Source organism: Neoarthrinium moseri (assembly GCF_022829205.1).
Source record: "Neoarthrinium moseri strain CBS 164.80 chromosome Unknown scaffold37_Wmoseri_CBS_16480, whole genome shotgun sequence".
Taxonomy (NCBI): domain Eukaryota; kingdom Fungi; phylum Ascomycota; class Sordariomycetes; order Amphisphaeriales; family Apiosporaceae; genus Neoarthrinium; species Neoarthrinium moseri.
Genome location: NW_026055151.1, coordinates 220,751 through 242,408, shown reverse-complemented (window position 1 = coordinate 242,408; position 21,658 = coordinate 220,751). Strand labels below are relative to the sequence as shown.

The 21,658-nt window shown below is 51.8% G+C and overlaps 5 protein-coding genes across 5 annotated transcripts; 3 read left to right on the top strand and 2 right to left on the bottom strand.

The window, feature by feature from the left end:
* Window positions 1-399: 399 nt before the first annotated feature.
* On the top strand, window positions 400-2,220 carry JN550_008698 (uncharacterized protein; the record flags this gene model as incomplete). The annotated part of the gene is made up of 1 exon (XM_049320688.1): window positions 400-2,220. One exon carries the CDS (start codon window positions 400-402, stop codon window positions 2,218-2,220), a length of 1,821 nt encoding a protein of 606 aa, XP_049169356.1.
* Window positions 2,221-5,678: 3,458 nt separating this feature from the next.
* Window positions 5,679-6,711, bottom strand: JN550_008697 (uncharacterized protein; the record flags this gene model as incomplete). Its single annotated transcript, XM_049320687.1, has 4 exons — window positions 5,679-5,831; window positions 5,896-6,083; window positions 6,250-6,463; window positions 6,709-6,711. The coding sequence occupies 4 exons, from the start codon at window positions 6,709-6,711 to the stop codon at window positions 5,679-5,681; spliced, it is 558 nt and encodes a 185-aa protein (XP_049169355.1).
* A 541-nt stretch (window positions 6,712-7,252) lies between these two features.
* JN550_008696 (uncharacterized protein) lies at window positions 7,253-8,471 on the top strand (the record flags this gene model as incomplete). The annotated part of the gene is made up of 4 exons (XM_049320686.1): window positions 7,253-7,510; window positions 7,569-7,779; window positions 7,901-8,363; window positions 8,429-8,471. 4 exons carry the CDS (start codon window positions 7,253-7,255, stop codon window positions 8,469-8,471), a joined length of 975 nt encoding a protein of 324 aa, XP_049169354.1.
* A 533-nt stretch (window positions 8,472-9,004) lies between these two features.
* Window positions 9,005-10,169, bottom strand: JN550_008695 (uncharacterized protein; the record flags this gene model as incomplete). The annotated part of the gene is made up of 2 exons (XM_049320685.1): window positions 9,005-9,131; window positions 9,190-10,169. The coding sequence occupies 2 exons, from the start codon at window positions 10,167-10,169 to the stop codon at window positions 9,005-9,007; spliced, it is 1,107 nt and encodes a 368-aa protein (XP_049169353.1).
* A 5,144-nt stretch (window positions 10,170-15,313) lies between these two features.
* On the top strand, window positions 15,314-16,580 carry JN550_008694 (uncharacterized protein; the record flags this gene model as incomplete). Its single annotated transcript, XM_049320683.1, has 3 exons — window positions 15,314-15,402; window positions 15,449-15,715; window positions 15,770-16,580. The coding sequence occupies 3 exons, from the start codon at window positions 15,314-15,316 to the stop codon at window positions 16,578-16,580; spliced, it is 1,167 nt and encodes a 388-aa protein (XP_049169352.1).
* Between the last annotated feature and the right edge of the window lie 5,078 nt (window positions 16,581-21,658).

Sequence of the window (21,658 nt, the reverse complement as noted above, 5' to 3'; positions counted from 1 at the left end):
CTTACTTGCAAATCTCCCGACTAATGACAGGGGTCTGTATGGCATACCGATAAACCCTAGGACGGTGGCGCAACTCACCGGCTTGGATGACGGATGAATCCTGTGACACCCTACTCGATCGGTGAAAGCCCTAATTTCGATAACCCCCGTGGAAACACGTCGATGATTGCGTTGATCCATTGATCGCGAAGGGCACCTTGGTCCTTCCTGCCTCGCCAGAAATAATTTTTTTCCCTCGACACTGTGGACACGGACCGAAACCTCGCGCGGTCTTGCTTCTTGATACACACTCTCACCGTGCTCGTACTACCACCAAGAACAAATCTGAAGACTGCAACGCACCATAAGTAAACGTGATAATGCCTCTGCAAAGTGGCGGTTCCCAGCGTCGCTCAGAACATGGCTGCTGGGCAGGAAAATATCCCTCGGGTGCATGACTCTCACCACTTGCAGCAGCAGCATCGACAAAGGGATTCTGTCACGTCCTCGAAGTCCTCTGACGCAAGCAACAGACGCTACGACCGGCTGAACCGCATTCCTGTCCTACCATCCGCCAGCTCGCAAGCACAAGTCCAGAGCCTCACCAAAAAGCTCGCTGCTCTCCCACGAGCGCTACGTCACGGGTCGCCAGTCCGTATAGAGCGTCACCGTAAATACCCGCATGTGGGTCAGGGCCCACCGGTCGATGAACAGCATAGCACTCTGCTGCATGTAAATTCAAACCATCGCGGTCTTATATCAGGACACAGAAGAAGTTCCGAACAGGCTGGGTCCCAGGCTCCCGGGCTGGCGCAGCTCAATTTGGATTTGCAGCAGACAAACGTGGATAAGGTTCGCAATTTGCGTAAAGTGGAACTTGGAAACGTTGGCACACAACCACAAGGCTGCATACGTGAGTGGACGGACGATGACACCGATGATTCTATCCCAGAGCTGGATGCGGACGATGTTCGTCTCATCACTGCCCAGTGGGCAAATGTGAGGGAAAGGAGGGACGCGCTGAGGGAGACGTTCCAAAAGCTTGGTACCGCAAAATCGTCTTTAATTGACATTAGACAGCGTAGGAATCATGTCTACGATAGTATGAGACTGGCTGTGCAGCAGTTATTACCAGAGCATCCTCACCTTGGCGTACTTCTGTCCGAGACGCAGAAATTAGATCTTTCATACCAAAAAGCAGAAGTCGGACTCGACGAGCTAGTGGATGAATTGCGAGAGGGAGAATTAAAGGTTGAATTTGAAGAACGCAGATTCTATACTTCCCTCCTCGAAAGTCCACCATCAACTGAATCAGAGCTTTCACGATCGACGTCTTGGGAGGCTCTGCGCGGCATCAAGGGCGAGCGGTCCGAGGATCAACATCCACTGTTGGAAGACTTACGAGAGTGCATAATGGAACTCCACATCGCGGAAGAGTTCCTTGAGGATTTGGAGATCCAAAAACACATTATTGCATCAGTTGGGGGCCGAAAACTTACCGATGATGAACGAAGCTTCTTGGATGAATTCGAAACATTGAGACATCAGGCTCGAGGTGAAATCGAAGACTGGAAGTCTAAAGCGAACCGCCTTAAAGCCGAGTGCGAGGAGATAAAGTTGATTTCGAAAGACTCTGCGTTGGGGAGGAGACGGTTTGATCTATACAACTTCACACTAGACGACATCTACCTAGAAGAACTCTCCATGGCGCCGGACTCCTCTGAAACGACACCAAAACCTTCGCAATTTGGGCTTTTACTCTCTAACCCCATGCATCTACTTGGTGCCCCCTTCCCCCAGACAGCAGAGATGTTTCTACGAGCCACATGTAGGCTTCCACAGGAGTTTCCTCACAGGTCAAAGCTGATGGAAGCCGCCAAAAAGGAATTCGGCATTGAATCGCTTATCGGCTCATTTGAAGATGAAGACAAACGGGGCTATATAAACCGCTGGCTCCTCCACAAGCTACGCCAGTCCCCAATGGAAGCTGAGCTGCTTCTCGTTTACCTTCGGCCTATGCTACAGGTCAACGACCTAGACCGTTGGCAACGAGATGTCTTGTTCTACTGGTCTCGGGATAATGCTGCGACATCGACAGACATAAAGAAATTCTCCAATGAAACGAGATCAGATGGAACCCAAGCGTCGACGATGACTTCCATGGACGCCAGAAGGGCTTCAACTGATTCACCTTCCCTGGGAGCATCGCCATGTTCCGACTCATCAAATATCATTTCATAGTTTGCTCTAGCATAGACTTAAAGGCTCACGGCAGAATTCCTCATTGTAAGCAAGGCCTAGGTTATCGAGGACACTCTTCACAGTACGAACTCTGGGTTTGGCGTAGTATGAGGTAGCGAATGATGACAATTAAAGTTCAACCTCATGCACATGCACTTATCTATATGAAAAGTTTGCCATCCAAATTGAAGCTTCTCCTCAGTGATGAATATGATTAGTTTGCTTCGACGGCAAAATTTCAGTGAAACTTGGGTCTTGGGGGTGTTGGTCAATGATACTACCCGCAAAGTATACACAAAAGAAGCATTGCACCCAAGAAATCGTATTCATCGTAGCTCCACGCTTCATTGTTGGGATCTGCGTATGTCCTTTCTGGTTTTGCTGGTTGTAAAGAGATTGAACTGGGCTATGAACGACTATCGGAACTACTGCAAATGGAGTACAGCGAGGTCTTCGGAAGGAGGCTACCGAAGGAGCCATGCCGTTCCACGTTTCATCCGTGCTGCAATTGCCACTGATTGCGTTGGCACGGGATTTCCATTACCGTCGAGCTGCAGAGAGATTCTAGCCACTGATCCTGCGTCGCAATGCTGAATCACGACCTTTGTACTTTCCCTCAACGGTACTTAGAACATATAGGTCAGAAGGCTGTACATCTTATGCATGATTGAACGAGTGAGATGGCAGCTGCCTTTTAAGACTGTGGATGGGCACCAATGCAACCAAGGCACCGAATGAGAGACAGCGATCTGAACGGACTGCATGTAAACCAAGCAGACTGAGACACCTATGTCCATCTCCCGATAGCAACGTGTGAAGGCATCATTGCGGTAATGTTTCTTTTTTCGTGTCTTTCCAGGATCCGTGAATGTGCCCACCGCTCTCTCTCAGCATCAGAACGCCAATGAGTCTTCCAGAACGCCTGGAAATAGGCGGCGACACCCAAGGCTTGGCACCACAACGCGTTGTGGAGCTCGTGATCCTACCCAACATGGAGCTGAATCATTCGCGATCCTGATCCTCCATAGGCTAAGTCCGAAGTCAGTGGTCCGGCAGAAAGGATAACATCCGAGGTAGGACGAGAGGCTAGAGCCCCGCGCGTGTCTGCTACCTCATGACGAGTGTTGGATTGGGGTTTCTAAAGCGAATCAGAAGAGTTCGAATTTGGTTGCGGCAGGCAAAGAAAGCTGGTTTGTGATTGGTGAAGTATTGAGCCCTGAGAGCGACGCTGAGGATTGCCCCTCTTCGCATTCCCAAAAGTTTGCAAACTTTTACTTGAGTCAACACTCAGATTTTAAAGGATAGCTGATAAATGATCTTTGATGCAGCGAAGCAAGTGACAAGTCATCTGCAAGGCACGATCCAGATACCGGGCTGCTGGGTTCCCGTCGACCTCGTCCACCGTTCGCAGCGGTTCGTGCCGGGGCCGTAGTTCCCGGGCGGAAAACGTGCATGGATCAGTCGCCCGACTATAGTATGATGTTCTTCGTAGCCTGAAAAGGGCGCTCAGCATGTGTATAAAGTCAGACCACCAGGTACAAGCTGCACTGTGAACATCTGGTTCCTTTCTTCGAATTATCAGCCGCGTTTCCTCGTTGCAAAAAGGGAATGGACTTTTCAATAGCTGCGACAGGAGCATTTGAACATGAGATCCCTTCGTGTGGCCTCACTTTGTGCAGATTCGGCAATATGAACCTTCGATAGCTCAAAGTCGAATACTTTCAAAAGCCAAAAACTCTAACTACTTTCTACGTACCCTGTATCCAGATCGAAAGCGCCTGGAATTCAGACATACTCACGGCAGTCCCTTAATAGATTCTTCCGTTGAACCTTATGGAAGGCTAAGGATTACGAAGCGTGCAACAGCCGGGCCAAGTCGATTGCTGATACAATTCCAGCCGACAGGAGTTTGAGTCCGCCACGATGTGCTATGATCTTTGGCCCTTGGAAAAGTACTCTCGTTGATACACCAAAATTACATTCCTGTCATCCCGCGTGACTGTCTTTCTCATCCTAGCACTAGCACTTGTAGCGTATCCTAATCTATCTATCTACTGAAATTTTTGGATGCTTAAGCATACTGCGACTTAATACTAACTAAACTATCAGTAATAAATAAAGATGACAGTGCCATGCAAGGAAAGTTGAGAGGAGGACTGTGGAAAAAGTTAGCTTTGAAGTATGAGAACTACGCCTGGCTTAGACATACAGATTCACTCAACCAGTTCAATTTCAGGCCAGATCTGTGAAGGATACTGGAAGTACATTTCTTGCAAAGTTCGTGTTTGCAAGACAATGTATTCCATTGGATTAGGACTCCCACAACAACGGCACCATTACCTTGAGGATAACTACATACGAGAATGATGAGGGTGGGAAACTTGACTTCGCCCTCTCTCAAAAGCAGCATATCTGGTCATAACTATGTTACGCCTACAATTAGCGCCGACGATGAAGTAAAATCTAGGCGAGCACATGAACTTGCCCTATGCTCAAGCAGTTCAAGCAGGCCATCAGTGATCAGGTTTGTAAGTACCACGATCTTGGTAATAAAGGCAGGGCCCCACTGGAAAGGACCACCTCACAGCAAAAACTCTAGGACTATTCAGAGATGACTATGAACTGTGTTGTTTTGGCGAGAAGAACTGAGCTGGGCCACACTCTGGTACCTGAGGGTGGAATTGTCGACTGTAAGTACCTGACTAACCTAGAACCACTAGACAGAAACTCTTCTGGAGTCCGGTACTGTGCAATATAGTAGCCTAGATTCCTCGTATTTGAAAGCATACACCACAGCCATGCGATCAGTCCCTGGGCTATATGTAGCAAAGACAATCCTATTTGATACAGTCTACTGGTGTACTTTGCCGCGTCCCCTCAAACAATTGAGGTTGAAAACCAAAGGAACGTGATCTGGCGGCTGTTTCACGACACTATGTATTTGATTGATGCCTGCATGCTTACATTGCTGCAAAAATGTTTGAGTGCTTTGTTTACAATTTACCTGTTGATTTTGAGGGTAGCGCCACTTCGCAATGTGCATCAACAGCGTATAGCCTTCACACTGCGCAGGCTCTGCCACCTCGGACATGATTCCATCTATCCTCAGTTATGCCGTCGTGGCTGAAGCAGGACAGACATCAGAGAGGATGGGGAAAGTCAGCACCAGGCGGAACACTGGAACTGGAGGGCGTATGGGACACATGTGATCCATTTTCTAGATTAGCTGTCGTAGAACTCGTCACGTAATGCATATGCCCCCCTTGACCGTGCCTCGTCCATGTGCGTTCAGGAACTTTTTATATTTTGGGAATCTCGCCATTTGCCATTTGCAAACCGCAATGCCTGAACCAAACCCATGCTTTACGATTGACCGCCTTGACACCAGCCTGTAAAAGCAATACAATCCTCAATTGAGACCCTATGCGCATCTAACCATCACCTATCCAGCCGCCAGCTTATGCGGCAGTGAGGGCCTTGCGGCGGGCAGCACCTCGTTGTCTCGAGCTCAAGTGCTCACGGCCGACAACATCCTCAGACTTCTGGACAACCTCCTCACCCTCGGTCAGGATGAGCTCGATGTGGCAGGGGTTCGACATGTAGGGGTTGATCTGCAGAGAGCATCAGTATTTGTGGGTTGCGCGCCAGGCGATCCGACGAAGGGAGGTCACATACACGACCGTGGGCACGGTAAGTACGTCTGCGCTGCTTGGGGGCCTGGTTGACCTGGATGTGCTTGACGATGAGGTTGGAGGTGTCGAGACCCTTGGCGTCAGCGTTGGACTCGGCGTTCTTCAGGAGACCGAGCAGGAACTCGGCGGACTTGACGGGCCATCGAGCACGGGAGACACCGAACTGCTTGCCTGCGATGGGGGAGGATTGTCAGCACTTTGGTCGTGTGTGGGATGAGCCCAGCGCCCGGGGCTGTCTGTCGACTCGTGTGATCATGAGCAAGGCCATTGACCACCCTTGTCTTCGTGGCAGCCCCAGGTCCTCCTCTTCCTAGCAACGTAGTTCAGGCAGTCGTACCTTGGGCGGTGCGGCCAGTGCTGCCGGCGTATCGGCGCATGGGGACGGCCTCGGTCTTGGTCTGGACGTTCTCGAGGAACTTGACGGCACGGGCGAGCTTCCAGCCGTTGATGGCCTGGGCGGTCTCGCGGGTGTTCTTGAACGAGACACGCAGGTAGGCACCGCGGGCGCGGGCCGACTTCGCGGGGGCGATCTCTGTGGCGGCGTATCGAACCTGTGGGTGAAGCCATGGTCAGTTCCTCCGGCCTTGACGTTGCATGTGTGTGTGTGTGTATGTGTGCAAGGTAGTAAATATTTTTTTTTTCTTCTCCCGTCTCTGGTTTGCGATGCGATGCCATGTATTGCCAGCAGCTGCTCCCGCTCCCGCCCGTTCCTCCTCTTGCCAATACTCGCACGCCTCTGTTCTCGCGGGGCTGTGTGCATGTGTGTGTGCAGATTGGGCATGATCGAGGGACGTACCATCTTTGCTGTTGAGTTAGTAGGAGATGGATCCGAGGAGTGTCGTCGTGAGTGTTCGGGTCTGGGAATGTGAGGTCAATCTCGGTGGTAGCCCAAGAGGAATTCAAGTTTTCCCGTGGAATTTTTGGTGGCCGTGGATTAGCCGAGCGGAAAGTGCCAACCCTACCAGATCGCAGCGCCGTGGCTCCCCGCCCTGGCCGGCTGCCATTGGCCAGCAGCCCGTGGCCCACTGGCCCCCGTCTCCACCGGGACACAAGCTGCACTGGACCACCTGTGGACGTGGGCCGCCCCCCACCAACGCCGCGGATTATCTTATCGCCCGAATTGATAGCTAGCTCCCCAAAACTTTTTTTTCCAAGCTCCAAAAGTTTTGTCTGAGGATTCGAGGCGACAGTGGAAAAAGGTTCCAACGACCCTCTGACTTGACAATCGTCCATTTTTTTCCTCACTCATTGGCCCCGCGCCCAACGTCAAATCACTCTCCCAACGCCCCTGACCGGTCGGCGCTTCTGCTCTTCACGCTTTTTACACACTCACAGCCGCAATGGGTTTCGCACCAAGAGGTCGTGGCGGCGCCGGTGGTGGTGGCTTCCGCGGTGGACGTGGAGGCGGCGGTGACCGCGGAGGTCGTGGTGGTTCTCGCGGCGGCTTTGGCGCCCCGCGAGGTGGCGGCCGAGGAGGCTTTGGAGGTGGCCGTGGCCGCGGTGGTCCCCCAGGCCGCGGAGGACGTGGAGGTCCCCCTGGCCGTGGCGGTCGCGGTGGTGCCAGAGGAGGTGCCCGCGGCGGCGCCAAGGTCGTTGTTGTAAGTTGAACATGTGCAGTGCAACATGCGCCCAGAGTCTGACCGTCTTGTCTTCTAGGAGCCCCACCGTCACGAGGGTGTCTTCGTCTCCAGAGGCAAGGAGGACCACCTGCTCACCCGAAGCGTTGCCCCCGGTCTCGAGGTCTACGGCGAGAAGCGCATCAGCGTTGACAGCACCGACAAGGGCGAGGATGGCGCCCCCGTGTCTACCAAGGTTGAGTACCGTGTGTGGAACCCCTTCCGTAGCAAGCTGGCCGCTGGCATTATTGGTAAGTTACGATTTGCCCCCCTGTTCGTCGTAATCATACCATGGTCGATGAATGAAAGACATGGTGCATTATGCGATCAGGCCCTTCGCCGCAACAGCCCGCCCACTAACCCCAATCATAGGTGGTATCGACAACATCTACATGAAGCCTGGTTCCAAGGTCCTCTACCTTGGTGCCGCCTCTGGCACTTCGGTCTCCCACGTGGCTGATCTCGTCGGTCCTACCGGCAACGTTTACGCTGTCGAGTTCTCTCACCGATCCGGTCGTGATTTGGTCAACATGGCCCAGAACCGCACCAACGTCATCCCCATTGTCGAGGACGCCCGTCACCCCATGAAGTACCGAATGCTCGTCCCCATGGTCGACTGTATCTTTGCCGACGTTGCCCAGCCTGACCAGGCTCGTATCGTTGCCCTCAACGCCCACTTGTTCCTGAAGATTGGTGGAGGTGTCGTCATCTCGATAAAGGCCAACTGTATCGACAGTACAGCTCCCGCTGAGGCTGTCTTCGCACAGGAGGTCCAGAAGCTGAGGGCAGAGCGCATCAAGCCGCAAGAGCAGCTTACCCTGGAACCCTACGAAAGGTTGGTACCATCCCCAGTCCCTCCCACCACTCCATTAGATACTTCGATAGCTAACAGCCGTGCAGAGATCACTGTATTGTCATTGGACAATACCAGGAGGCAAAGTAATGGTCAGCTAAAGATCGGATTTCGCAAGGATCCGTTGTGCTGTGTTTCAGTGTCTAATGTGTGAATACTCCCAGAGGGCTTTGGATGGCGCCTCGATCATCAGGCATCGGCGAAAATGGCGTTCAGGGGAAAATTAGGTCATGTGTTTGCTCAGTTCTATATGCATTTTTTTTTCTTCAATGGAAAGGCGTAAATACGGCTGATACCATTCATGAAAACACCATCGCTTCCACTTGCCTGGAAAACATGGTACTGTGATGATGCTCCCCCCGATGATATGACCTAGACGTCGACCCCTGCACACATGGACAGACCTCATGTTCGTGTCTCTGTCCTCTACAAACGAGTGATTAGATAACGCCGTACTCAATTTTCGCAGAACTGACCAAGGCAATTTTGTTGACCTATGCCTATCAATTTATCTTGGTATCATAACCACTAAACGCTGAGGCATGAGACCATCCTCTACCCTTGCAGACTCTAATGCCAACCGAGTCTCCAAAGTCTTCAGGAACCAACCGACTGACCTAGTCTTAGAAAATATCAGCACCCTCCGGCCTAGCCTCGCGAAACTGCCACCTACTCGGGTCGACATACTCGCTTGGATGCCCCATGTGTCCTTGGATGCCCAATCCTCCATGAGTCTCGATCGCGTTGGCACTGCTTGTGTGTTAGTCGACAGGAACCATTAGGCTTGATGGAAAGTGGTATCACTCACCTGCCCGTCTGCTCTGCCCCATGCTGCACTGCTGCTCCACCGATGTGCCACTGAGGCACCTGCTGTGTGAAGTGGACTGTATCTTGTCCCTGTTGCTGTTGCTGGTGCTGGTATTGCTGAAGCGCAGGCGGAGCACCGAAACCATTCGCAGGCCCGAGGCCCATGCCAACACCAACCCCTGCGCCATTCCGCTCCTGGCCTCCGCCCTGCTGCTGCTGTCGCCGGTCCAGCTCGGGTGACTGACCCGCCGGGCCACCGACCTCGGGGCTCGGGGACGCGGTCGAGCCACGCCCCTGATGGTTGCGACAGTTGGGGTCGGCGATGACAATGACCATCTTCTCGGTGGGTTCCCAGTCCATGGGCTCGACGTCGTGGCCGCGCGCGTCGCGGAACCCGACCTCGCGCAGCCACGCCGCCCACCCGCCCGACAGCTTGAGGAAGCACGTCTCGATCGCCCGCTTGAGCTCCCGGTTCGCGCGCCGCGTGCGCAGGCACTCGTGGCACGGCGGCGGGCCCGTATGCGCGCGCGGCTGCGCTGCCGCCAGGAGCTCCGTGAAAGGCATGTTGTTACTGTGCTGTGTTCGTTGGCTGTGGTTACGGCCGTTGCTGTCGGACCACGAGAAGGCGAAGGGGGAGGGCGGCTCGCCTCGGCCATCGTCGTCGTAGTCTGTCCCAGCCTCACTGAACCCGCCGCCAAAGGCGCCATCTTCAGCGTCCTTCTGTCCAGCTCCATTGTGAAGGTGATTTGTGGGCCGGTTGTTGTTGTTGTGTTTGATGTTATGGGAGCCCCCGCGCCCGCGGCCTCGGTCTCGATGCCCCCTTCTGCCAGGTCGACGGACACGATCTTCCATGTCATAAGTCCCGTGCTGGTTGTAGGTCCTTTGGTGATTCCTGCCGCTGTTGTTGCTGTGCTGGTGGTTGTTAACTTCACCTCTCCCTGCACCATTACCCCGGCCACTTTTCCTCTTCGACTTTCGCATATCGATAATGGTTCTCCCGGTGCTCTGGCCGGGTAATCAAGCCTTAGTCTGCAGTAGAAGTTGATTTGCCTGCGTAGGAAAAGATGCTTCACCGTGGTCTGATCTCCCTCACTGACCTGAGCATATGAAGTATCTCCTAAAGTACTATGACTGCATGCGAAGAAAGGCAAGCTAAGGAAGTGCAGTTAGGCATGGTTCACACAGATTATATTGGGCTAATTAGGAAGATGTACTATTCCATAGACCTAGTTGTGTCGTCTTTGAGGGCCTTGTACTTTCTGTTCGTTGTGTATCTTCGGTAGCCTGGTGTCTTTTGAGACCCGGATTGTGATGGTTACAAGGAGAGACCGAAAACAATAAGGTATTTCAATCATCAAAAACACTTAACCGCTCTGGTGGAAAGATATGGAGCTGCAAATTACCCTATTACATAACCCATCTGAGCCTAAGACAATCTAGAGGCTTTCTGCTGTTTCTCATGGAACCAAGGACAAGGAGAAAACTACTCATACTCAAGACATGTTTCATACTCGGGTAACCTTTCGTCTTGAAGTCGATCAAGAGCAAGTGGATTGAGTAATTCTTTACAGTTCTCTAGTATCGATAGTAACCCCCCTTCATTGACTGCATAAGATTTTCAGGTTAGGCTTTCACAGGAATTCACGATAGTGCCTAAGGTCTTTCTCTTAAAAACTTCCAATGATGCTCGCAGAAGCTTAGTTACATAATGACTCTTAAAGGAGCGAACGATCGATTAGCACGTCATCGTGACCAAAGATATTGCATACCCTAATTTACTAGCCCCAACACCTGTAATGATTCACTTCGAACAGGGAATATAGCATGACCAACAATCAAATGACTGTCACTGCAGTGTGTGAACCCTGAGGTACCTCCATGCCCTTCTGGTATACATATACATGATCAGGTCCCTCTGATAGACTGCTGTTTTGGATATAAACAAAGCATGACTGATGCCGCAAAGTTTGCGAGAGTGGCCGGATGGTCGTCCATGAACACAGCAAAAGTTCAAAAGCAATGATATAGGATTATATAGCTGCTCAGAAAGAAATATGTCTTTGTTTCAAATACATGGAGTCCCCAATTTGGACTCTGAAGCCATGTAACAACTTCCTGTAAGACATTGAAGTGTTAAAAGAGATTAAAGCTAAATAATTTGGCAGATGCTGGTTCCGTGCTGGGTTATAGTATCGGTAATCTGAGGCCATCGAGCTTACAATCTCGACAACTGTAAATTGGTATCATATTTAGACCCATAATTGCCCCGGCAAAGGCCGGACATAGTGCGCTGGTCCAGTTAACTGACTTGAGAGTTTGGTTTGGGCCTAAACCATCGTGATAGGCAATTTACTTCCTTGAGCTGTCAGAGGACGTGAGGTTAATAGGTTAAGAGCCCACACATCTTGATTTGACCGTCCCAAACAAGGACATCATGAAAAATTGGGAAAACCTCGAACGTTCCTTCTTCCATGCGACGCCAAGCTGATTCGCTGGCTTTCTGCTTTCTGCGAAGCATCGGTTGGGCCCATCCGTATGTCCAAGCCTTGACCACTGCAATGCCAATACGAAGCGATGTGACCGTGAGACTGCATCTGGTAAGTCGACAGCAGTTCACAAGGTCGGCCACAGCTGCGAGCTGTTTCACCAGTGACAAGGCGTAGCCAACTTGCATATCTTCGTCACAGCAGGATTCAGGGACCATAGACCAGAGGTCCAGCCAATACGCCACGTTGAAAGGCCTACAGCAATGACGGCAGGCACGGACATGCTATTACGCCATGTCAGAAAGCGAAGGTAACACTGCGCCCTCCGATTCCTGGAAGAGACTATCCGCCCATGTGTGTTTGCTCTTTGGGCTGTCTTCTGCTATCTGGCGAAATGGTTTTCGGGCAAATAAAAGCAGCTTCGTGTGACAGACATACTCAGCATCCCAGTAAATAAAATCTATTCTCACAAACCCGTCCAATTTGGATGAACACGAGCGATTGCTTTGTTTCTTTAAACGGAAGAATCTCCCAAGACCCTAGACTGTGGTTCCGCGCGGAACGGTGCTGAAGGCTGTAGCATGCCGATATATGCAGGACACAGGCACACTGCCTCTGCATGGAAGACAATACCTAGGTAGCTGTCATACCCATCACTCAGCTTACGAGTCGCATTGCGCTATACTGCAAAACGACGCCGCAGCGGGAGCCGGTGACCTGGGAACCCGGCTGCTACCGGCATTGCAACGCAGGGGTCAACAGCACCCCTCGGGTGCCGAAACGGGAACCTTTCGGTGCACAGACACACACCAAACATGAGGCGGTAAATACAGGTGTGATGGAAGATAAGATGCGAGTACCAGTGCTTTCACCATGTCATGAGCATTGCCCTCGGCTGGCGTTAACGGCTTGGTAATTCCTTGTGGATTGCTCTAGACCGCTTGACTAGGGAGAGTTATGCTAGCTTATTTTGGGCTCTGTAGCCCGGGTGCTAGTACGTCTGTCACTCTAACATGTAGTTAGGAGGCTTTCATCGAAGGCTTCCAATGTAGTCATGTTTGCCTATCTACATAGTAGGTGTGCCAGCGTTATCTGAAGGACAAGCCACCAGCGAGCGTAGTTCTTATGAGCTGCCAGTGAACTGGCGCTAGCCGTGAACATAATATTGAGGGACAGCCAGGCAATGTCTATGCATAAAGTGGCGACAATGTAGTGAGCAGAAACATGAACCGAACACCAGATATGAACGGTAGGTCTTGAAATGGTCGGTGCTCTTTGCAGATCAAATCTCTGAACAGAGAGTATATGAACACCATTGCAGATAAGAGGAAGCTTGTTGGCACTCAGATGCTGCTAACTAACTACAAGAGTAATGAATCTGGAAATCAAGCTTTCTTCCCAACGCTAGCAGAATAGGTACCGTAATCTGCTGGTTAGGCTGCCAGTAGCTAGCACCTAGCCTAACAGCCCAAAGACGAAGTTATACAATAATTGCCTGTACCTCTGTACTTCAGAGTGTATCTGCGATGCTAAGCTGGATGACTCGTTCATGATGGCACTGACTTCTATTGCAATGCAGAAAGCAAATACTTATGATATCTCGAAGGGACTGGCTCAAGAGCCACGTCAAGTGACCAGAGCGATTGCCTCCTTTGGACAATAGGCTTCAATCCCACCGTGCCAGCGTGTAACCGGAGATTACAGGTTCTGTGATCGGCCTCGATCTCACTCGTTCCCAAATCTGCCGACCCATCATCCCATAACTGATCTGGCCACCGGCAAGTGGGGGATTGACTGGAACCGTTTAAGTTACCACAGTTCGCATAGGGCAATGGATTAATGTTTATTAGTCTTATCTTGTAGCGTCGAAAGCTAAAGGACCATGTGGCAAGTAACTCCAGCGTCACCGAAGTACGTATTTCCTTCTAGGCTCTAGCACGATTTCTCAACGGTGTCATTGAGGCAAAAGTACTAATGAAATCAATGTTCAACGCTAGAATCTACCTGCCTTAACACATTATCAGGCAGCCGAGCTTTTGGTCCACTACTAGCGATGTCGTGCAGCTTGCCGGAAGCAGAAGAACACTACCATCTATGGTGTCGCTTGCCTCTGCAATCGTCGCCCCAATCCCTTTGAACGGGTCGGTAAACTGAGTCCTATCCTCCGACTGTCATACGCTGTCCCACAACAATCACCCCGGATAACCCAAGAGCAATTTCCTAACCTGAAGCCTGCCGGTCGGTCACCCGCCTTTTCATCTGTGGTTGGTCTTGTTGCTCTGTGGGCTTCAGGTGGCGTTTCGGCGCGAGTTGCTGTGTACAGACCGTCTTCCCGTCGACGCTTGGATAAGTGTAACAAACCCTTTATTAGTTGTGACAGGGCCTTCTGACTTCTCCAAATCGCCAAGGGGAGGTGGATGGCGGACCCCTTGCTTTGGATCGTGAACAATACCCCTGTCCAGCTATTCTCACAGGTTCGTCCCACCCCCGCAACCTGCCCCATGTCTCTAGTCCCCAGATGTCTAAGCGGGAGGTACTTTACATGGGTCAGAGGTACAACGGGAGACAGTCAATTACTAGCATCCTTGAACAGCCATGCTGACGTCCCAAATCGTGACAGCGTTCAGCATACTAACTAGTCAGTGGCGCTGGGAAGTCTTCCCACCAGGCCGGCTTGGTGTACCCCTGGTCCTGCTCGCTTGGCCAGTTTCCCTCCATGCATTTTGCCATGAAGACGCTATCCATGGGTCAAATGTTCACCTCCTGCGAATCTTCCCCATTTCCTGCAGGCTTCCCTTCCCGTTGATTCCCAAAACGAACGTCCCTGATTTTGGACTGGGTCAGTCTGTCATTGATGCTGCATAACATCCCTGCAACGCAACTGCATATGAAGCTCAGTCGTCCCAGCATTGGGCAGCCCTTGTTCTCCGTACCAATGCAAGAACTTGTGCTGTCTTCTTCCATGCTGTGACGCTTGCGTGCGACTTGCTTGTCTTCCTACAAAAACGACCTTCCCTGCCATCAGCATTCCGGACGGTGGTGAATTAATACAAGGTTGCGTTGTCCCAACAAGCAACTCTTGCCCAGAATCCTTCGCCCATTCAAGACTGGAGATCTTCGGCCTAGACTCAAGGTCTTCCTAGTCTGTTGTCTTATTTTGACATTACGGTTCTTCAGTACTAATCTTGGATCTCGGGAAGCGGGCGGTGGCTTATCCAAGCCTATACCATCACAGCCTGAACTACTACCGCCTGTTGCTGAACGGAGGCGTCTTGTTTCACTTTCCTCGCTGAGTCAACGAGGGCTGAGTATCGGCTTGTCATCCGCAGATGAGTCCTCACGTCCAAACTTCCAGCTAGCAGCCAGAGATATCCCTGGACATACTGCCGCATCTCTCTCGCAAGGCTTGCACATCCTCTGTCGACTCTTCTCAGCGAACACCGAATCCATAAGATGGCTTCACCGCAAGCTACGGAGCCGTTGACGCTGAATCAACAGTCTACCATCAATATCATAGAACGCACAGGATCAGTCTTCTCGTTATTAGGATGTATATTCATCATTGTTTCTTTCTCGACTTCGAAAGCTTTCCATAAGCCTATCAATCGTCTGGTCTTCTACGCATCGTTCGGGAACATGATGACCAACGTCGCCACGCTGATAGCAAGGGATTTTGTGTACAGCACCGACTCGATTGGGTGCCAGTTGCAAGGCTTCTTGGTTCAGATGTAAGCGAACACAGTCGCTCTAGGTGATCTGACTAATTGGTATCAGGTTCATGCCAGCGGATGCGTTATGGACTCTGGCGATGGCCGTGAATGTCTACTTGACGTTCTACCATAAATACGATTCGGAGAGGCTACGCAAGATGGAAGTTTGGTACTTTTTGCTTTGCTATGGGATACCATTCATCCCAGCACTTACATTTATATTTGTCTCAGCTCCTGGAAGGGGGCGTATGTATGCGGATGCCGCCCTGTGGTGCTGGATTGCGGGGAAATGGGATGTATTCCGTATTGCCACTTTCTACGGCCCCGTATGGTGAGTTGTGCGAACCAGTCCGAGTATTGAAAAGGCTGCTGACACAATAGCTAGGCTTGTGATTCTGGCCACCTTCTTCATTTACCTACGAGCAGGGCGGGACATCTACAACAAGCGCAGGCAACTGCGTTACTTCTCCAGCAGTCATGATCCTGAACCTCTTACGATGGATGACCCGTTCTCATCCAAGACGACCGAGGTCATGGTCACCACTGAGGAGGCAAGTAATGGACAGGAAGGTATCGACCTTGTAACACTCGATCGAGACAACACCGAGGCTGGTCCTTCACAGCCGTCGCAAGGCGGCGCATACTCCGTAACGATATCGTCGAGTGTGCGTCGTGACCCAGGTTCACATGCCGAATTCAGCCTTCCCGTTCAAAGCAATGTACAGATACAAGAGCCTTCTACAGCACGACCTGGCCGCCAAAAGCGCAGGGCCAACTTCGAAGCCAACAACGCAGCGTGGTCTTATGCGCGGTGCGCTATTCTCTTTTTCACAGCCATTCTGATCACCTGGATTCCGTCTTCAGCCAACCGAGTGTATAGTGTGGTACACACTGGTCAGGCGTCTCTGGTGTTGGAACTCATGAGCGCCATCGTCTTGCCTCTGCAGGGTTTCTGGAACGCCGTGATCTACATCACAACCTCGTGGTCCGCATGCAAGTACTTCTTTTCGGAGCTAGGGCATCACACGCGGCGCCCCAGCAGCACGCAGCTCACTGGCGACTACAACGACAGGAGAAATACAGCCTTCAAGATCCCCAGCCTTAAGGGGAGAACAAATTACGAGACGGAGAGCATGACGGAACTAGCGACTCCTACGAGGCCGAACTCGAATGATGAGCCAAAAGGAAGCATGTAGATCTACGCGCCGTGGCTGTGTGTCTTAGATAGAAGGGCTTGGAAACTTTAATTACATTCTAACTTCAATGTTTGGGATGCATTCGTACAATATAACCAACTTTAATCATTCAGCTGTCATTCCCATTTTCAAATGCTAAGTGTGAATAGCCGGGAAGCGCTGGAGGTTGGTCATGTTTCGGGAAATAGTGTATTAAAGAGGAAATCATAGTCATCCAGATAGATGCGCATAGGTGCCCAGATGTTTAGGTGTCTAGGAACTGCGGCCCCCAATATGACAAGCCAGCCCGGCCATAGTTTTTTATTTTCAGCAAGACAAGTAAGCGAGACAACCGAATACCATCTACTCGGGTTTGCCAAGAGTCGCGTAGAGAGGTGAAAGAGGACACGCCACCTCGAGAAACGAGATTGATGATGTTACGCCAACGGGTCGCGAAAAGGCTCCAAGCCATAACCAACTCTTGGTGCTCGCCAACATTCACGGAAGGATTACCAAGATGCCGAGGACTGAACAAACGTCGTTCTGGCCTCGGGACTGCCTCAGTCCATTTTGGATATCCGGAAGCTACCAGCGATCCCCACACCCACGTTTATGACGAAACCCCGAGACTCTATATCAGATTGGGCCTTGGCGACTTGGTCGCGTCTTGCATTTGGCCCGCCACCTACAGTAGCAAAGGTGCATGAAGGGGCGGCACCAGATGACGCCCAGTGCAGATGCCTCCCCCCGTACGCCTTGCCCCCGCATTCAGATCTGGTCGTCTTTAATATATCGCACATTGGCGTGCGGCACTGGTTGTCCTATGGCATTGGGGGGGAGCCTTTCGCGTTTGGGTGTGCAAGATCCACTACCTGTGAGGAACCTCGATCTCGCTTGTGCATCGCTTGCTGTGTAGGCAAATGCGGTGGCCGAAAACGTGCCCTCCACCTCGTGTGCCGCCCCAGATGGCCTTTTTTGGCCTGGCATCTCAGGTTGAAGGCCGTCGAGTATAGTAAAGACTTGTGGGCCTTGCATTAACCGATTGCATTAACCGGCGGATCGGCTATGGGACTTCCAGATAGGGTTCCCAAGGAGTTACTCTCGATCCTGCTTTTCCTCGTCGCATTCACTTATAGCAAAAGGTATGCAATTCGAGGACATTCTCACCGCGTGCGCTCAATTTGCAACGCGAATTCTCATACGCAAGTGCTACAAACGGCGTGCCGTTGTGATGGTGACAGCCGGCAAGCCGTTCCACCCTCAGCGAAATGTTATGTGGCGGAGGGTACCTGGGTTCAATGCACCGTACATGCAATATAGACCCAAGTACGTCAGTGCCTCATAGCAATCGACATCGAATGGACAACTTCTGGGATCACCACATTAGCATGCCAATACGTGGCGGAGGATTATGTCAACACAGTCGTGCGTCGTCAACAACATAGTGTAGTGTGAGTGTCAATACCCTGCATGCGCTGAAATTGTGAATGCCACGACTATTGATCTTCTTCCCATGGAAGCGATGAACGCGACGCCAGCCACTTGCTTGCAGGCCTGAGCGCAAACCATGGCTCATTGGGGCAGCTATCTCGGAATTGTCCGAGCATGGCATGAGACTTACACGCACGAGTTCCTATGATACAGCACACTTGCTAGCCATCCCCTGAGGCTCGTTACGACTAGGTAGGTAAGCTTGGCTGGAAACAGAAGCCAAGCTCGTGACCATGGGCTTCTTTCAGGGAGCCTCGCAACATTCGACGCATTTGCTACAGGCTTCAGAGGTCGAGATCGTTCGATTTTCCAGCCTTAAAACACTCCAAGCTTTGCCCAGCAATTGTAAGAATTTCCGTCGTCTGAGGCCCCTCTTCCCCGCCTTTCGAGCACACTTAGCCCCTTGGCTGTGGGCATGTGAAGCACCCCAGATTCCGCTCAGACATTTGGTCCCTACCGTGTGCCTGGGTTAAGGCCGACTTTCTGCATGCATCGACGCGCTCATGCGTTCAACAGTTCGCGTATTCAAGCGAGTAGAAGCACACTTGGTTCACGCACCCTAAATCGGAAGTCTAGTCATGGATGCGGCAATTCATTGTTTGTAAAACTATCGAAAGTCTAAATGCTGATTGCTAACGACCCTGACAGGTGAGGAATGCCGAGATACGTCAATTGTACAGCACGTTGCCATGGCCATCATTGCCTCGGTGGTATTGTAAATTGGCACTAGTTACCCTACTAGTTGGAGCAGCACACGTGGAGATCATAACTTGTCAGATTTGAATTCTGCAGAAGATTGGCGATCAATACCCGAGGAGCAGATTTGAGTTGTGATCTTAGAGTACTTGCGTTGATAAAGCAACCAAGACGAAACTCCTGAGTCATGTAGGCCCAAGCTGCTCATGGACGGTCACCAGAGCATGATGCCAACGACTCTTGAAGCGAAGGCTCAAATCTCAAGAAAGACTACGGCCGAAGGATCCTTCTTTATGGCCAACCAAGGCATCTCGTCTTGACACACAGACGCTGGGCAACCAGATTCCCGGAATCTGGATGGTGTACGACCCCTTACCCCAGGTCGCAAGGACATGCTGGTGGCTTGACGAGACACTTCGCAAAGGCGGCTTTTCCGTAAACAGGCCCTGGCATTTCAACGGGTGGAAGCGCCACCTAGCTAGATCCAGCTAGGCCTCGGAGACGGTTCTGGAAATGGTAACGAGAATGGACATTCGGCTCTCGGGTCACCCCTCTCCTTCATCAGTGTTGGTGTTGCTGCGAAAGCAAACCCTATTCCACGGTTCTTAGCCAAGTGGTAATTTCCGCCGCCGTGGGCAACTCATATAGTCAGGCCATGCTTCATTTTTACACTAGATGACGCTGCCGTCTACCGTGGAGAAGGCTATGTCCAGAAACTCAAATGTACAAGAAAACAACATAGCCCAGTGAGCTGAGAACGTCTCGGCGGCGATGACAGCCACGGCGAGGCTGAGCCACCTACCAAAGATGACTTGCGATCTCATGAAACTACAGGTGAAGCCACGGCGTTGTTAGTCGACATATCCAGGTCGAAGTTACCTTGACCGAAAAAATATCTATAAGGTGATGTTGAAACCCTGGACGGCAAGCCTCTTCCGACAAAGTCAACGACCTTGCCGAGGGCATGTTCAGTCCAAGCGGCTCCAGTCACGACGGCCGCGATTTTGAGCGACTGTCAGTGCCCGTTAGAGAACGCGAGTTCCCTCCTGACGGGGACCGGGATATCGAGAAGCCACTCAGCAGCCCCATCTCATGTCATTTGGCGAGGCTAGAGGGTCGGGATGCACGTCGTCAAGCCCAAGACACTTTTTGTACCTTTCGGTGGTCTCAGGTACCTTCGATTCTACTGGTGACCTTGTCTCCACGCGGTGGTCGTACACCCTTGTCTACCCCAATTGACAGGGGGTTATATGCAGAGATTTAGGGGAAACTTCCCGACCAACCGCGTCGACTTTTCTCCTCACTGCATCGACCGCACAGACTGGCAAGACTGAACTTGGGTAAGATGGGCTTACCAGCAAAAATGCTTGACATAAACCCGCACGTCGCATGTATCACCGTCCGAAGTGGTTGCATTTGAAAAATGCTTGGTGACAAGCTAATAGACTTGGAACCGCCAGCTCGGTCACTGTAAGTGATGCTCTTGCGTTAACTAACTACCGATAGGTAAGAATATCAACTCTCAACGTTCGGCCCGAGCTCATTCGCTTCGGTGCACCTCGGAAACCAGTCAGGGGTTCATCCATATTCTCATGTCCCATTGGGTCCCAAGACCACAAAGCGCAGCAGATCGGATATTAAGCACTGACGTTCAGAAGTACAGCACCGCAGCCTCAACAAACCAGGGGGAGGCGATCGCTTATGCGCGCAACGCAGCTCCGTCACCCTGGGCGGTTTCGGAAGCTCCTGCTTCTCGGTTGTGAACAGAGACCAAAGACGCCGCCGCATTGGCTGGTGATGTCTTCACCTCGCAGGCCCGATCCGTCTACTCCTCCCTGCCCAGGAGGTCCGGCGTGATATGGCTTGCATGTGGCCAACCGGCCGCCGTCCGTCTCAGCAACGCCCTGACAGGCAGCTGTCGCCCTCGGTATGGTGCACTCCCTGATGCCACGGTGATAGTCCAACGTCCGCCACTACTGTAGTGCATTGCGGGGTTGCACACACCGGTGAAGCCTGCCAGGGACCCCGTTTCCTGGGCCGTGGCGTCGGTGCCGCTGCGCGTAGGAAATCTCGACCCGATGGATATGACATGATATGAGCGGTGACCCGCAAAGATGCCGGTAATAAGGTCGTGCGTTATGTTTCTTGGCCAAAGTATTGCAGGTTTTGGTTCCTCACGGCTCGTCTGCAGATCAACCATGCTCCTCAACCTGCCTGCCTGCCTGCCAGATTATGACAGCAACCGAGCGTCTTTTCATATTGCCTGTCATTTCGGGCTATCGTGCAACAGGGCTCCAGGAAGCATGCCGGCACCCCCATGCCCTGCTGTGTACTGACATCGACAAGGTTCAGTCCGGGGTAGAGCAGGCGTTCGTGAACCCTTATTATAGTTGTTATTACTTGTCATAGCAAGGAATACGTTTCGATGCCACGCCATGGTCCGTCAACGCCGAGTTTTCTTGGGGGCAATCGACATCGGAGTCGGCTGACGAAGGCGATTGACCTTCCCAGCTTAGATTACGCGAGACCCGGGCCTGGGAACTGGGACAGGGGAAGGCTGTCGGCCTTGTGGTTTGCCATCAGGGGCCGTGGCTCACGTTCACTGCGATGCAACGTTCTAGACCCTGTCTGCAATACAGCACACTTGAGCCTCTAAGAGCCTCAGGAGACTACCTGCCAAATGCCCCCTGGGTACACGCTCTTGTCGTAGCACTGTTGTGGTTTGTTACATTTACGCAGTGTCAGTGAATATGCAAACAAATGCTGTCCTACATTGTAACTTCAAACGAGTATAACACCAACTCGAAGCTCTGCTTCTTACCGATGGGCTACCTCTTTGTTCGTCAATCGAGGGTGTCTCCGGCTTTTTCGCGGCCTGCTTGTAAGACAAAAACATATTTTCTGGTCACGGC